The sequence below is a fragment of the Gossypium arboreum genome, chromosome 10, assembly GCF_025698485.1.
Source record: "Gossypium arboreum isolate Shixiya-1 chromosome 10, ASM2569848v2, whole genome shotgun sequence".
Classification (NCBI taxonomy): Eukaryota; Viridiplantae; Streptophyta; class Magnoliopsida; order Malvales; family Malvaceae; genus Gossypium; species Gossypium arboreum.
In genome coordinates this window covers 2,809,769-2,825,394 of record NC_069079.1, presented here as the reverse complement: position 1 = coordinate 2,825,394, position 15,626 = coordinate 2,809,769, and the positions used below count along the sequence as shown (strand labels likewise).

The 15,626-nt window shown below is 31.4% G+C and overlaps 2 protein-coding genes, 1 long non-coding RNA gene and 1 other non-coding gene across 6 annotated transcripts; all 4 read left to right on the top strand.

The window, feature by feature from the left end:
- The first annotated feature begins 4,065 nt into the window (after positions 1-4,065).
- On the top strand, positions 4,066-6,937 carry LOC108488367 (transcription factor bHLH30-like). Its single transcript, XM_053020075.1, has 2 exons — positions 4,066-4,917; positions 6,182-6,937. Exons 1-2 carry the CDS (start codon positions 4,621-4,623, stop codon positions 6,656-6,658), a joined length of 774 nt encoding a protein of 257 aa, XP_052876035.1. The 5' UTR covers positions 4,066-4,620; the 3' UTR covers positions 6,659-6,937.
- A 112-nt stretch (positions 6,938-7,049) lies between these two features.
- Positions 7,050-7,120, top strand: TRNAG-GCC (transfer RNA glycine (anticodon GCC)). Its single transcript has one exon. It is a non-coding gene; the product is annotated as a tRNA-Gly (tRNA).
- A 294-nt stretch (positions 7,121-7,414) lies between these two features.
- LOC108488517 (uncharacterized) lies at positions 7,415-9,654 on the top strand. Of its 3 annotated transcripts, none has more exons than XM_017792796.2 (5): positions 7,415-7,539; positions 8,033-8,185; positions 8,354-8,747; positions 8,839-9,011; positions 9,132-9,654. In XM_017792796.2, exons 2-5 carry the CDS (start codon positions 8,093-8,095, stop codon positions 9,267-9,269), a joined length of 798 nt encoding a protein of 265 aa, XP_017648285.1. In that variant the 5' UTR covers positions 7,415-7,539; positions 8,033-8,092; the 3' UTR covers positions 9,270-9,654. The 3 variants fall into 3 exon arrangements, with proteins under 3 accessions (XP_017648285.1, XP_017648283.1, XP_052876034.1); XM_017792794.2 differs by having other exon boundaries at positions 8,833-9,011; XM_053020074.1 differs by having other exon boundaries at positions 7,428-7,539; positions 8,106-8,185; positions 8,833-9,011.
- A 4,460-nt stretch (positions 9,655-14,114) lies between these two features.
- LOC128281921 (uncharacterized) lies at positions 14,115-14,896 on the top strand. Its single transcript, XR_008272204.1, has 2 exons — positions 14,115-14,348; positions 14,605-14,896. It is a non-coding gene; the product is annotated as an uncharacterized LOC128281921 (long non-coding RNA).
- Positions 14,897-15,626: the final 730 nt, after the last annotated feature.

The following is a 15,626-nucleotide window of genomic DNA, read 5'->3' as shown; positions in this document are numbered from 1 at the left end:
AATCCTTAAATTAAAACATTTCATAAGCATCTATCAAATTATTTAAAGTTAAGAATTTCGATCTAATTTCAATCGAAGGAAACTCCGATCTCATTGATCATTTTTATAACCATGGGTGGTGAAGCATTTTTCAACTATGAAAAAATCTTAAGGAGTTGTGTTTTATGGACTCCGCCACCTATTGTATCATTGAAGGATCATTGAAGTTCAATGTCGATGGAGCAATGTGGTATCTATGAAACTAATTAAAAAATTGATTTAGTGTATCTATCAATTAATAATATAGTTACGAGGAGTAAAGATATTATTCTCACGGAGACTAAAAATATTAGTAATTACTATCTTTCTATTATTTAATCGATAAATCCGAGTAATTGATTAAAAACTAAAATTAACTAAATTAATTGTTAACGAACACAACCATAAAGAACAAGTCAGGAAAATAATCGAATAATAACCAAGAAGCGAAACAATACCAAGGAAAGAATTCACCTAGATTTCATTTGTTACTATTAATCTAAATTACAGAATTTCTTTATTTAGTATATTGATTCGTAGGAATCCCTACTTACTTTAGGTTGATTAATTGAATTTTTTTAAATTAAAACCCTATCATCACACTAACTCATCTCAAACAGGGTTTATTCCTCAATTACGCAATATCTACTCTAAAATAAGGTTTATCCCTCCTCTGATTTAAGCACATCAAACATGGATCAATAATCTAGAAATATCAAACCAAGAATTAAGCGCACATGATTGAGAACAATATCTAAGTATTTATTGCGTAAAATAAAAATCAAACGACAAAATTCATCATAGGGTTCATCTCCCTAGGTATTTAGAGAATTAGTTTCATACTTAAAAATAGAAATAGTATAACTGAAAGAACTAAAGAAACTTATGATAATCTCCTAAAAAATCAATTGAGAATCTTCAATCCTAATGGAAATCTGCTTCAGAATCGACTTTAATGGTGTTTTTCGAGTTATTTTCTTGAATATTCTATGATAGCTCTCTCCTATCTTTTTAATTTTGTCATAAATGCGTCTTAGAATACCCGAAAAACTTAAAAATCACGATTTTCCATAGTTCAGAGTGTAAGGTCAACCCATGTGGCTCCTGTAGGTTGCTTCGATTTTTCAATTTTTGCTCGTTTTTCGCTTCTGTTGCTCCCAAATGCTCTATTAGGCATAAAAACATGAATTTAAAGAATTGGGAGCATAAAATTCACAACTAACATCAAATAATCACCAAAAAATGCATTAAGAATAAGATTAAAGCATGTTACTTTTAATACTTACCACAATGCAGAATTCGATTGGCAATGGTGATTTTGGTAGGGTTTTACGAAATAATAAAGGTTCCATCCTGGCTTTGTTTTCAAGTCCACTTTAGGTTACAAATCCTACTATTGCAAAGCTTCTTGCTGTTGCAACAACTCTGGATATTTTTGCTAAAACTGATTGGATTCACATAGTTAATTTGATTCTGGCAATGCTAGTAATGGGATTGTTAATTGTGACATGAGACCATGAACTTTATGGATGATTCGTGAGGATGCTAAAGTTTACAGTGAAGCAAACGGAATGGCAGATGCTATGACTAGAGCAGGAGTTGATACATATGAACTATTCCAAGCATGGTGGTAGTATCAATGTTGATTTTTGAAATTTGCCTTTTTAACCTTTTGTTTTGTTTGAGACTAAACTTTCTTTCCTTGTATTCTCTTTTCAACATTCTAAAAATTTATTTCTATGCATAAATCAATCAAGCATAGCAATAAATAGTGATCATAAATAAAGTTTATGGTTATTTCCATGGATTAAGAGTTATCCGAGACACTATGTTATGTTAGTCTAAAATTAAAATTTTTTGAATAATCTCATTATGGGTTCTAATCATATCTATTTTTTTAACATAATATTTAGAACTAGTCATAGTCTCTCATCAATCCATAAATCAATTGGTATGTATTCCTACATTGACAATGCTATCCATATCAATTGAGTAAAGACTAAGGTCACGTTCGGCTCTACTTGTGTGATTTTATTTTGCCCAAAAAGCACTTTTTTTGTTAAAAGCACTAAAGAACAACCCTCATTTTTGCCCTTTTTTTAACTTAAAAAAATCACTTTTTCACATATGAAAAAGTAGCAAATCTGCCACTTTTTCTAATGCCAAAAGTACTTTTGGCATTATATTACTTTTTTAGCCTTCTTTTTTCTTCTTTCTAACAGACGACAGACCCTTTTTTCTTCCTCATTTCTCTTTTGTTTACTTTTTCTCTGGTTGTTTTTCTTCGAGCAGGTGAGTCTCTTTTTCTTCTTCTTCTCTTTTTTTTTTTTGTGAAATACTTCTTCTTCTCTTTAGTTATTTTCTGATTGTTTAATTTTATGAAATAATTATGAAATAAAAAAAGTTCTTTCACATTATTTTCAACTTTTCTCTTTTGCTTGACCTTTGGTTCTTGGACTTGACAAAGTAAAAATCCTAGGTTTGTGAGCTTATTACGGTTCTTTTCATTTCATTCTTTCATGTTATTTGGAAAATAACTATTATTGTAATGAGATACATGTTTTATTAGGTATAAGTATTTAAAATTTTATTTTGTAATGTGATACATGCGTAAATATATATATATATATATAATCATATTAGTGAATCGCTAATGCGTACTTCATCCGGATAAAGTATGCATTATTAAAATTAAATTAAAATATTAAATAAGAAATAAAATTATAAAATAATATGTTATTTGGAAAATAACAATTATTGTAATGAGATACATGTTTTATGAGGTATAAGTATTTAAAATTTTGTTTTTGTAATGTGATACATGCGTAAATATATAGATATATATATATATATATAATCATATTATTGAATCTGCTAATACATACTTCATCAGAATGAAGTACGTATTAGCAGATTCAGTAATATCTAGTTGGACTGCCACGTAGGATTACCGTTAGGGAGATAATAGAACTTAACGGAAGAGTGATCACTTCGTAACAAAATAATAACATAAGTGACTAAAACGTAACATTTTAAACATAAGTGACTAAAATGTAACATGAGGCAAACAAAAGTGACTATTTTTGTAGTTTATCCTTAAAATAAAATAATACAAATATGTTAAAATTATTAATTAAAAATAAAAATCATTTTAAAATAATACAATTACATCAATATCTAATTATAAATAATTAATGATTATATTTAAATATTTAAATATAGTTTATATATTCTAATTAAATTTAATAAACAATTAATATTAATTACTTAGAATTATTTAAAATTAATATTATATATTAAAATATTAACAATAAGTTATAATAAATTATTTTTTATATTATTACTAAAATATCATAATATTAACTAATTTGAACATTATTTAAATGCATATTTATTACTTTATAATATCATGTCTAAAATTGACATTTTATTTCTCAAAAACACTTTTTGACAGCAATACCAAACACTTAAATTTTAAATTAAAATTTTTAAAAACACTTCTTAAAAGTACTTTTCCACGGTATTTTTTAAAAATATTTTTAAAAACATTGTCAAACTAACCCTAAATAAAAAGTTTATTAACATTCATAATATTAAAATGGAAGTATTTAATTCCCATCCCAACTTTCTCTCTATCTTTAGCCTACCACTTTTGACAATGAGCTTAGACAAATTGATGACACCAAAATCTATATTATAGTGAATAATGCCATAATTCCGTATTGATATAATTTATAAAACATTAACTTAATAATTAAGTTTTAAATAGATATTATATATTTATACAAGTAAAATAATTTAGTGATATGAATAACATTTCTCAAAAGTTCACATTTATCAACAAGAGCACATTAAAATCAACTTAAAATAATGTAATTATATTAGTATTTGCAGTACAAATCTTATATAAAAAGCCAGATGTTACCTAACAATTAAAGTATATTAGAAAAAGTAAAAGATATACCACCATGATTGTTTTATGTGGTTAAGATTAAAAGTATGATTATAAAATATTTTTTTGTATTTTTTTTAGGTCATTAAGATAAATTAAAAACAACAGTGCTTAATCCATTGACCTTCTAACACCATTTTTAAGCCCTTGTGAGAGATCCCATTTATGTTCAGTCTTCTATGCTTACAAAGCTCAAAGAAAACAAATACTCTTGTTCTTCCCTCTGTTGTTTGCTCTCTCTTGAATATTCACCGAAATCCCAAAAATCCCATATTGTTTTTGTTTTGTTTTTGAGGTTCAAACGTCTCAAAACTCTAGAAAGGAATCACACATACCTATGGAGGAATTCAAGACGATCAAGAAGAAAATGTGGATGTTTTCTCTTTAGTCTTTCTTTCTGTTTGAAAAAACGATCTCCCTAGAATTGTTCACTTGCGTTATGGAAGCTATCATCGAAACAATCATAGCACTGATCATCGGCAACAACGAGAAAGTCGCTAACCATCAAAACTTTGTTCTTCAAAAGCTATCTTTCTGGTTCGCTCCCACCACACGTCCACCTGGTCTACTCTCTTTCACTTCTGGTTCCTAAAAACAAACTCTCATACAACTTCGTTTAGCTTTCTTTTTATTTTTGTGTGTGTTTTTATATGGCTGCTTACTATTTCAACGACAACATTTTTTTATCTGGGAATTGTTATTCTGGTTTCCTCGATCCCTTTTCCCGTGATTTGGGTCCATGCAATGGGATTTCACAGTCCTTGGTTTTGGATAATGAGAAAAGTGAGCTGGTGGTGAAGTCACCGGTGAAGGTTGGGAAGAAAAGCGTGTCGGAAGAGAAAGTTATAGCGGCTTTAAAGAGTCATAGCGAAGCTGAGAGGAGGAGGAGAGAAAGGATTAATGCTCACCTGGACACCCTCCGTACTCTCTTGCCATACAGAGAAAAGGTTCTTCTTACAACCTTCTTTATATATGTTAGATGGATAATATAGTTCATTTAAATTGTTTGCTTATATTATGTGCCTGCTAGGATTCTTTGAGTCTTAAAACTTGTTGTTTAACAGTGATCATTAGATGTAATTACCAGGTTGTCCAGGTAGAGTATAAGGTAGAATATGAAGGGTAGCTATGAACCTGAAAGGATCTTTGTCGACCGTAAAATGAATTTGGATATTTTAATTATAACAAAAAAATTTGTTGTGAGGTCATTTGCTGCATCAATTTTGCACTTGGAAGGTCAACTCTGAATTTCATAAATGCTAGAGTCAACTAAGGGGATGCATCATTCTTTTTAGCAGATGTTTTACAATTTGACAATTACGAGATTAAGGTTTATTTAGGATTTCAGACCTTCAGTTCTAGATAATGGCCTGCCTTTGAAGCTGTAACTGCTTCCATAGGTGGAGATATTATCTGCAAAATTTATAGGAGAAGTTTTTATACAGTGTATGATATTAATTATGTAGTCGTTGGTGACTTTCATAATTATTGTTAGGTAACACTTTTCTTTTGAGCTTTATAAGTCATATCTCCATCAATCAACACTCTTTTAGCTTTGTGAATCAAACCTATTGAGGCATATTAGTTCTCGGCAAAGTACAAAAAAAAACAAAATCTCCATTAAAAGACAATACATGGCGTCGGACCAGTGATGGCAAATGAAACTTCAGAAGTCGGGTCTTTCAACAAAAGTCAACTAAGGGGATGCATCGTTCTTTATAATACATGTTTTATAGTTTGACAATTATGAGATTAAGGTTTCTTTAGGATCTCAATTTCAGACCTTTAGTGCCAGATGAGTTTGGTTTTATATATTTCAAACAAAACCAATCAATCATGCAAGGTTGTCTGCAGTTAATGGTTAGCCAACTCTTTTCTTGATACCTTTCAACTGCTCCTCCTTATCTTCGTGTTAGTTAAGAATTAACATCTCCATAATAATATAATATCTTTTGACATCACTTCGTGCAAATATTGTTTTTTTTTTTCTGTTAAACCCTACCGTCAGAAAAGTGTAAGCTAATAAATGATCGGACATGTGGGGGAAGGGGGGCGATGTAACATAACACCTGTTCTGCTATGAATTTTGATGAGGTCTATTTCTTGATTTATAAACTAATTTAGTTGACAAATAAATCTGTCTTATATCAATTGTTTTTTTCTTTCTTTTAAATAATTAGTTAACCAAGTCAAATCAAATGGTCATCGTAGATGGATAAAGCCACATTACTTGGTGAGGTGGTAAGACAAGTGAAAGAACTAAAGAAGGCTGCAACTGAAGCTAGCAAAGGGTTTCTTGTTCCAGTTGATGATGATGAAGTGATAGTTGAAACGTGTAACGATGAAGCCAATGGGACATATTGTTTCAAGGCATCAATCTGTTGTGATTACAGACCCCAACTTCTAACCGACTTACGACAAGCTCTCGATGCTCTTCCGATTAAGATGGTTAAAGCGGAAATATCAACCTTGGGTAGTCGGCTGAGGAAAGATTTTGTTTTTACCGGTTGCCGAACCACCGCACATGGTGATGACGCCGAGTCATGGCAACATCTGGCCTGTTCCGTTCGCCGGGCCTTGAATTCTGTCCTGGAGAAGGCTTCTATCTCTCCGGAATACTTGCCATACTCGACGTTTCCAAAGAGGCAGAGGATCTCATACTTTGATTCCTCAAGCTCATCTTCATAAAAAAGATGATTGCCATTGTTTCGTTTGTGTCAATCCACTGCGACATCTCCTTTATTTTCTGCAGTTGTTTGTTTGAATGTGAAAAGGTCGGCTTGAAATGCAAATTTAGAAAACATGTCATATATATACATATCATTAGATGTAAGAGTTCAATATTAGATCATATGACTGTTGTGTGTAAATTTATATGAACTTATCTCTTTTCGTTTCCTGTTATGACTGAACATTTCATTTCATGTTATCCAATAATTTTAGCTCTGATGCTTATATATGATAAAATCTTGCCTGCCTACTTTGCATCACTCGAAGTTCGAACAAGTTAATGGAGATTCCAAATCCATTTTTGCTTAACTTGATTTATTATATAAAAATTATAACACTTAACAACAAAGCACTAGTGGTCTAGTGGTAGAATAGTACCCTGCCACGGTACAGACCCGGGTTCGATTCCCGGCTGGTGCACTTTTAATATTTTTGGCTTCATTCACTTTCTTCATTATTTATATATATTTCCATATACTAAAAGAAAGTATGTATTTTAGAAATTTGTACCAAAAATGATAATTTTTATTTAGAAGAAAATAAAGGTAGTTTTTTTTTCAAGAGAATAATTTTAATTGGGTAGTTTTATTAGAGTTGAATTCTTAAAAAAATAGTTTAAATTATTTTATTTAAATATATTATATCAATTTTTTAAATTGGATTGCTAATTACTAATTAGTGTTTATATTATAATTGGTATCTCCTTTGAGTTTTATTTTATTTTATTGAGAAAATTTAGCCGTATTTCCTTCTTCTACCTACCTACTTGGAATTGGAGTTTAGTCTAACTGAACAAAGGGTTTAATCACAATCTTCCCCTCTTCCTCGAGAAAAAACCTGTAAGTGTGTTAAAGAAAAAAATTTGTCTTCATTTTTCTTTCATAATTTTGTTTAAGTTGTTCATGCCAAGTTTTAGCCGTGCCTGCAGTAACAAGTCTCGAAACCTGTTAAATATCACTATAACTTTGGGGTTTATCCACTAATTACTTTAATAGTTTACTTCATGATAATGTTTCTGCTTGTTGATCATCTCGGTGATCCTTTTCCTTAATTAAATATTTATGCTTCTTCATGTTGATCATATAGGTATTTATTTTTTGTTTCTTTTCTTATTTTAGGGCATTGAGTTCTTTTTCTTGGCTCAAGTTTTTTTTCTGTGTTTGTTGTAATGAAGACTTGTTGCTTTGATCCCCAAATCTTACTTTATTTTTGTGATCTCTCATATCTGTTCTTTATTTGATCTTATGATCACAAGCATTGCTGGAAATATGATGTTGTAGCATATCTGTATATTAGGAATAAATTTCTATTCCTTTTCTTTGAATAATGCAGTTCATGTTAAACCCAAGTGGGATCTGAAAATTTAAGTAAAACCATCCTTCTTGTTGTTCAATGGAAAAAAAAGCTAAAGGCATAGCTTGGGTAGGCAACCTCTATCAGAAATTTGAAGCTATGTGTATGGAGGTGGATGATATGGTCTGCCAGGTATTTTTTTGCCCTCTTTAAATTATGGCACTGTGTTTATCTGTTTATGGAGAAAAAGATGATCATTTTGGGTGATTTATATACATTTGTAAAGTTCATCTTTGTAAATTCTTATTTCTTCCTATGCTGCTAAGATCTCTTTTGAAATTTGATGGCTTTCTCTGTCAGGAAACATTGCGATATGTTGAAAACCAGTTGCAGACAGTTGGTTCTAATGTTAAACAGTTCTGCACTGAACTAATGCAAGACTTGGTCGCTTCATCTACCGATTCGTTAGAAGACCTTAACACAGTGCAAATTTCCGGCGTTGCAGCCTCTGAGGACTCGAATGGAAGTGCCAATGAAGATCACTCTCAGACCAAACTGGTCTATTCCTCTTCTGTAAAATCTGTTGAGGATGTACATTTAGGCTTGCCTTCAGAACAATTCACAGAGGACCAAAATTCCTTGGCTCATTCTAAAGGGTTCACAGCACCTGCTTCCCTAATTTTCTCTAAAGCTTTCAAGAATGAACTTAAGGACAATGATTCTACTGCAGATGACACATCGTTAGAGTCGATAGGTACGTATTCGATTCGTATGTTATATGCATATATCTTTATATTTTGAACTATGCTCTTTATTTATTCATATATATGTTGCCCCAGAACCAGAAGTGAAAATGGGACCAGCATGTTTATTAGAGGCTAGCCATAAATCTGTTTTGAAAATGGAACCAGAAGTTCCATCATTTGATAACACAAAGCTTGAAGAAAGCTGCATTATAGTAGACCGTAGTGAGCTTCTTTCCGTCTCTAACAACGTAGGAAAACACAGGTCATACAAGGTATGCTACGGCTCTCCCTCTCTCTTGAGTCCTGACCCCTTTGCCAATGCTAAGGACAAACTTTATATCCTACTTTTGTTACTTGAGCCTGATATTATATATGTTTGTTTTATGGAACAGAAAAAGCTCCGGGATGCCTTTTCTTCTAAGTCAAGGTTCACAAAACGGGATGATGAACAGCATGCACTATCCAGACAAAGGAACAAACGAGAATCACAAGACATGGAATTTTGTGAATCTGATTGGGAGATTATTTAGACAGGTTAAATTGGTTTTTGGTTTTTGTTTATGGACTTAGGTATGCGTATGAAGTAAAAAGAACACAGATAAACGTTGTTATGATACGAGACTGGATGTCCCTCGGTTGAAGATGTATAAAGATGGAGAGAATCAGGCAGTGGAGTAGAGCGTTATGAAATCTCCAACTTGTTGGATTGGTGGAACATCTGACATTGTTGTCTTGTTTTCTTTATTGGAATTCTTTTATAGTTTTTGCTTTGAATTCGTAGTTTTTTAGATCCTTCTATATAAAGTCAAAGTCCTGTCAAGTTATACCTAACCAAACTGTTCCAGGATTGTTTCTTTATCCACAAGACTCAAACCTTAGACCAGATATGAAGTTGCTAATCATTTGACCCGAGAAGTGATAATGAATCTTTATCCACAACATATAAGTTTAAATATTAACATATTTTATGTTTACCCAAGTTCGACTTAGCCCGAAATATGAGTTCAAAATTTTGCTTGAATCTACTCATATTATAAATGGTTAAACTAAACCTATTTTGCGCTCGACATTTTTTTTTAAATTTTTTTGAAAAAAATTTATATTTTTCTAATTTGATATTTAATACTTATATATATATATTTTTTCATTCATTAAAACTATATATATAGACAACTTAACATTTTTAATATAATTATATTATAATAACTATATATTATTATAAATTTAACTGTGTTGTAAATCATATAATACATAAAAATAACATTATATAATTGTTAGCCAAGTTTACGATGAAGCGGGACTGGAGTTAGAAGGGCGGTAAAAGAAAAAAAAGGGCACTGGAGTTTGGATTTTGGAGCACGTTCCTATGTTCAAGTCAAAGAGGTTTATGAAGAAAGATAAACATAACTTTTGCTAGGGTAAAAGGCTTACCTGTGCGGAGTCATTTGTGGTGGTTTTTTATGGCTTTGATGTTTGCTCAGGAACAATTAGACAAGTGCCCGAATCTAACGACTATGGCTAATCTTAGTTAATTCTTAAGAGGGTGCATCCTTGCGTGCTCTTAGCTAAGCTAGTTGATTGATTTTGGAAACTTCTCGAGACTACTTCTGACTAACAGTTAAGGTGTGAACATAGGCATTCACACAGTGGAATGAATTTTCTTGGGGCTGAGGTTATCTAGACCATTTTTTATCAATCCTTGTTGGGTTATATCAGTTATAAAGAATCGAACTTCCCCTTGTCGGATTATCAATATGTTTGGGTCCGATTTGTGTGGTGTACTAACAATAATAATTACAAACTTCAAAAATAGGTGGTTTGTATGGACTCAAGCATCTAATGTTTTTTTACATTTTATAGTATATTTAAAGTTTACGTTAGTATAGTTTTTTATAGCATTTTAGGATATAATTTTAGCATTTAGGTTAGCTTTATTATAGTTTATAGTTTTTTTCAGCTTAGTCATATTTTATTTGAATTTTTGTTATCATTTTCAGAGTTAGCTCGAATTTACTTGCTATTTGTTTCTCTACATTGTAAGTTTTGGATGAAGAATGGAAGGCTTGAACGCAGAGATTTAAATTGCGGTCGCGGCTACGTTTTCGGTCGCGTTGCGTTTATCGCGGCTACGGACATAACGAATGCTATTGCGGTCACTGAAGGTATCGCGGTTGTGAATTTTTTTTAAAATTCACACAACTTATTGTAAAACATAATAGCGGTTAATCGCGGTAACGGTTTCGGACAGTGCCACTACTGCTATATAACGGCCGCTATAGCGGTATCGGACTGCTATTTAAATCCCTGGCTTGAAGTATAGAGTAAAAAGTAGCGAAGAAAAGACTTCTGCTCCATCGGATTTCAATGTGGTGGAGCACAATCTTCAATTCAGAATTTTTAAACAGTAAGCAGTCCGCTCCACTGCAATTTTGTGTATGATAGAGCAGAACGATTAAAACCCTAAAAGTAAGAGGAACTTATTTAATCAATTTGGAGGCTAAGAAACAACTCTTTCACACCAAAAGGAACTTAAAGCTAGCAAAGACGATAAGCAAAAGAGATCAGGAGCGCTTGACATTAGCTTGATAATTATTTTTCTCTCTAGATTTTTTTTTTTACTTTCTCTCAATGCAAGTTTGTTTTAAATTTCTTCTTGTGATGTTTTCTCAAATCAATATAAACTAAACCCTATTTTCTTAGAATGATGATGAATCCAATTTTTAGTTAATTAATTTATTCTCTTTTCAATTGTTTCAATCCTTGTTAATTATTTTTTCAATCCCGTGTTTATTTAATCTGCTTGTCTGATCACCAAGTTGCATTAATTTGATAATCTTGATTTGTCTTGGAAGAGAAATTTGATATTTAGATCTAGACTGAATAGATTAGGATTAAATTTAGTAGCATTAACGAACAAGTTAACTTGCGACTAACATAGGAATATACCTAAAGCACTAATCAATCTAATAGGCTTGATTGTAGTGACTTCGCCCAACTTGCCTAGCATAGATAGAGATTAACTTAGCTAGATTCTGGAAGGATTTAGTTAATGCCAATGAATCTTGGGTTCGTAATTAAATAGGTTGAACAATTGAATGATAGATTATTGATTAACTAAAATAGATGAAGTTAGAGTTTCAAGATCTTAAAATTCATTAAGAAACTTAGTGATTTTCATTATTTTAGTTTAATAGAATTTTCGTAGTTAGTTTAGTTTAATTCTAATAGTAATAAGAATTTATTTTCTTGAGTTAGTGTCGAAACCATTTTTTTTGGAAAAAACGGGGATCGACCTTAAAACGAGTGGAGTCGCCACCAATCCTTTTGTTTAGTGTGATTGGATCACCTGATAAAACATTTTACTCTATTCAAATCAACTTTGGCCTACGAAATTCGAGAAAAGAGGTTTGGGAGCCGATTACGTGCGAGGAAGGATTAGCACCCTCGCTACGCCCAAAATTGGTACCAAATTGATTAAGTATTGTCCTTACATCTAAGATTTAAAAAAAAATCCTTTGAAATAGGATTTTTTTAAAACATCCAAATGGCTCAAGTTGGTCGTCAAAATTCTCTTGTTTTAAAGGAATACAACATCACATCCAGCACGATAGGACACGATCCTTTATACCTTCGAAACCACGATTAATTCTTGACTTCCAAAAGCTTATACGTTGAAAATTACAAAAGGATGCCCAATTATTTAGTCCAACGAAAAGCCGAAACCCAGCACAGTAGGGCACGATTTCTCGAATTTCTAAACATTGAACATTGCCTTGTTTTAGAATTTAGAAAATACGGATGAAATCTCAAAGGAATATTTGATTATTTTGGACAAATGGAAAATCGAAACCCAGCACGGTAGGGCACGATTCCTCAAGTTCCCAAACATCAATCATTACCTTTGTTTTAGTAAATTTTCAAATAATTAAACAATTGTAGAACTAGCTCAAAACGCATTAATTTAACTTGAAATAAAATGGAATAATTAGTTTGGATTAATAAGTTAAAAATCCCAGTGAGTCAATTGCGAATGAAAGACGAAATTATAAACATGAGACAATATACATGATAGCGAACTCTATTAATGAATGAAAAATAGTATAAAAAAAACAAATTGACATCTACAAAATAACATTAAGCTCATATCCAAATATTTAAAATTCAAACAATGAAAACTAGTAATATAGTTAATTAAAGAAACAAATAAGCATAAAGATTATAGTAAGCTTCCAAGCATAGATAAAAGAGCAACACAAGAGACTAATGGGCAATATGAAACTATAATGTATTAACAATATGAAAACCAAAAGCCCACATAATATACCAAACAATATAGACACTAGGAACTAATACGATGCGAAACGATCGATGTAAAAATTATATGGAAAATTATAAATGAATAACATATGCAAAATTTGAAATAATTTATATAAAAAAACTAAGGATATACATAACTGATTATTAAAATAGATATTACAAAAGGAGAAATTTGAGTCAAATAATGTACAAAATATTTTTAAAATCATATACCTATTTAAAGTTGACCATATATATACAATAAAAAATAATTTAAAGAACATATAAAATATGAAAGGTTCTTAAATAACAAAAATATATGATAAAATATACTTTATGTACATAAGGTTTTAAAATATATATAAATAGATTTAAAAGAAATTATGTATGTAAAGTAACATATAATTAATAATATATATAGAATAAAAACTAACTTTATCATAAACTACATATGTATAATAGTATATAAGAACATTTAAATGAAATATGATACAAAATCTTTAAAACCATACGATATAAAAAGCTTTAAAATAACGATTTTATATAAAAAGGATAAAATTATCATGATAACTCAAAATATATATATATACATTCATATATAAAAATAAGTATTAAGTGAATTTAAAAAAATATGAATTATACAAATCAAAAGGACTCAATCAAAATAAAATTAAACTAAAAGGATACTTAATAAATAAAATAAATTACTGAAATTAGAAGAAAGACAAAAGCGCAATGCGCACGAATGCATAGGGACCAAAACTGGCAATATACTAGATCCCAAAACACTGCGTTTAGGCGCGGATTAGATTGCAATAATGCACAAATCTCGAGGAAAAATTAAAAAAAAAAACAAAGCAGATGCACAGAGGGCCCAATTAGATATCAGCGCGAAAGAGAGGGATCTAGCACGCAAATAACCCTCAAAGACCAAAGCGTGGATCCTATCTGGGCACAGGTCGGGCCATCGGATTATGGCTCCTAAAACGGTGCCGTTTTGTAGCCATTGAGATTGGCTTAAAACGACGTCATTTCATATGTTTCATAAAACAAAATTAAAGAAACCCTAAGTTAACTATTAGCCATTTGAAAAGGAAAACAAAACAAACTTAAAACCTTCCCCCCCCCCTCATTCGGTCCGCCGTTCAATCACCATTCCACCACCATAATCGCTGGATGATGGCGCGCAATGGTTTCTTATTGCCTTCCGTTTAAAACCAAGCCTCAAAGGTCGTCGATTTCAACCCCAAAATCCTATCTCAAACTTCGATTTTAACGAAGGAGATGAGGACTCCGATGGCTCGTATGCGAAGGTAAGCCCTCTCCTTTTCACTTTTTATTTTCATGCGAAAGAATCCTTAAGCAGGAACAAAGAAAAAAATCAAAACACGAGCAAATAAAATCTGAAATCACCTTCTATTTCTTGGTTGCTTTTGTACTTTTCTATTTAATATGCGTCCAAAAAAAATACAATGAAGAAGTTCTTGGCTTTATGGCCGAAATTCGAAAGAATAAAAAAAATTCAAATTTTCCTTCGTGTTTGCTATCGTTCTCTTGTTTGTTTGTAAGTATGGAGGTACAAGGCTAGCTGTGGTGGTACGTGGCACTCGACGTGGGGCGTACGGAGGTGTGCTGGAGGTTATACGGCGCTTGGAGGTTGAAGGCTGCTGCGGCGCATCGAGGGGGACCCTAAGGTTTCTGTGAATGCCAAACTCTCGGGCCATTTGGGCCTGCTCTGTTGTGTAATATTGGGCTAGGATTAATTTGGGTCCTTGTAATTATTTTGGGCCGATGGACTGTCAATATTTGTTGTAAATGGATTGTAATATTTGGACTGTTATAATATTTTTATTATAATTTATTCTTTTTGTTTTTTTGTTTTGTGTTTGTACGGGCCCGGGCCAAAATTGGGCCTTACAGTTAGATTAGATAAAAATGAATAGTTGATAGTTAGTAGCTTAGAATTTGATCTTCATGAAAACGATATCTTTTTATGACTTTATTACTTGATTTGACATGTGTACCCGCGTAACAACTTTTCGTACATCATGATTTAATTTTCTTATTATCGAAGTTAACTTTTCGAGCCTTAATAATTTTATCTAAACCCTTCTAAAATTCGAAAAAACTTTTGAACTTGAACTGTTAACAATTAAAATACTAAGCTAATTGAACTTGGAACAAGATTATGAGCATTCCAAAACCTTTATAAAAGGTTTAGGATGCCCAAAAACACTGGTTAAAGCAGCAAGTGGTAGGAGAAAGATGAGTATTCGAATAACTTTATAAATTAAACTATTCGTAAAGATATCTTTAATTAAGTATATATCAGTTAACAAATCTAGATAATGTTTAAACTCTAAACAGGTTTTATTCCTATTCCTAGCGAGGAAAGGTTTTCCAACAGAACATATGCAAGTTGATGAACCAGACATGTCTTTTTTAAGTTTAGCAAATTTGGTTGTTAAATTAATATTAAAGCACTGCGGTTGGTCCAGATATTGGTGTATTAATATTATAAGATTAATATAAAGGGAAAGAGGCTAATGGATAATGGATAATGATTGATTACTTTCCATTTCGACCTTACA

Bases quoted from the DNA above. Each gene is read 5' to 3' on its own strand.
- LOC108488517 (XM_017792794.2), top strand. From the start codon at position 8,093: ATGGAAAAAAAAGCTAAAGGCATAGCTTGGGTAGGCAACCTCTATCAG. The intron at 8,186-8,353 runs GTATTTTTTTGC...TTTCTCTGTCAG, and splicing joins TGGATGATATGGTCTGCCAG to GAAACATTGCGATATGTTGA. The intron at 8,748-8,832 runs GTACGTATTCGA...ATGTTGCCCCAG, and splicing joins CACATCGTTAGAGTCGATAG to AACCAGAAGTGAAAATGGGA.
- LOC108488367 (XM_053020075.1), top strand. From the start codon at position 4,621: ATGGCTGCTTACTATTTCAACGACAACATTTTTTTATCTGGGAATTGT. The intron at 4,918-6,181 runs GTTCTTCTTACA...TGGTCATCGTAG, and splicing joins TCTTGCCATACAGAGAAAAG to ATGGATAAAGCCACATTACT.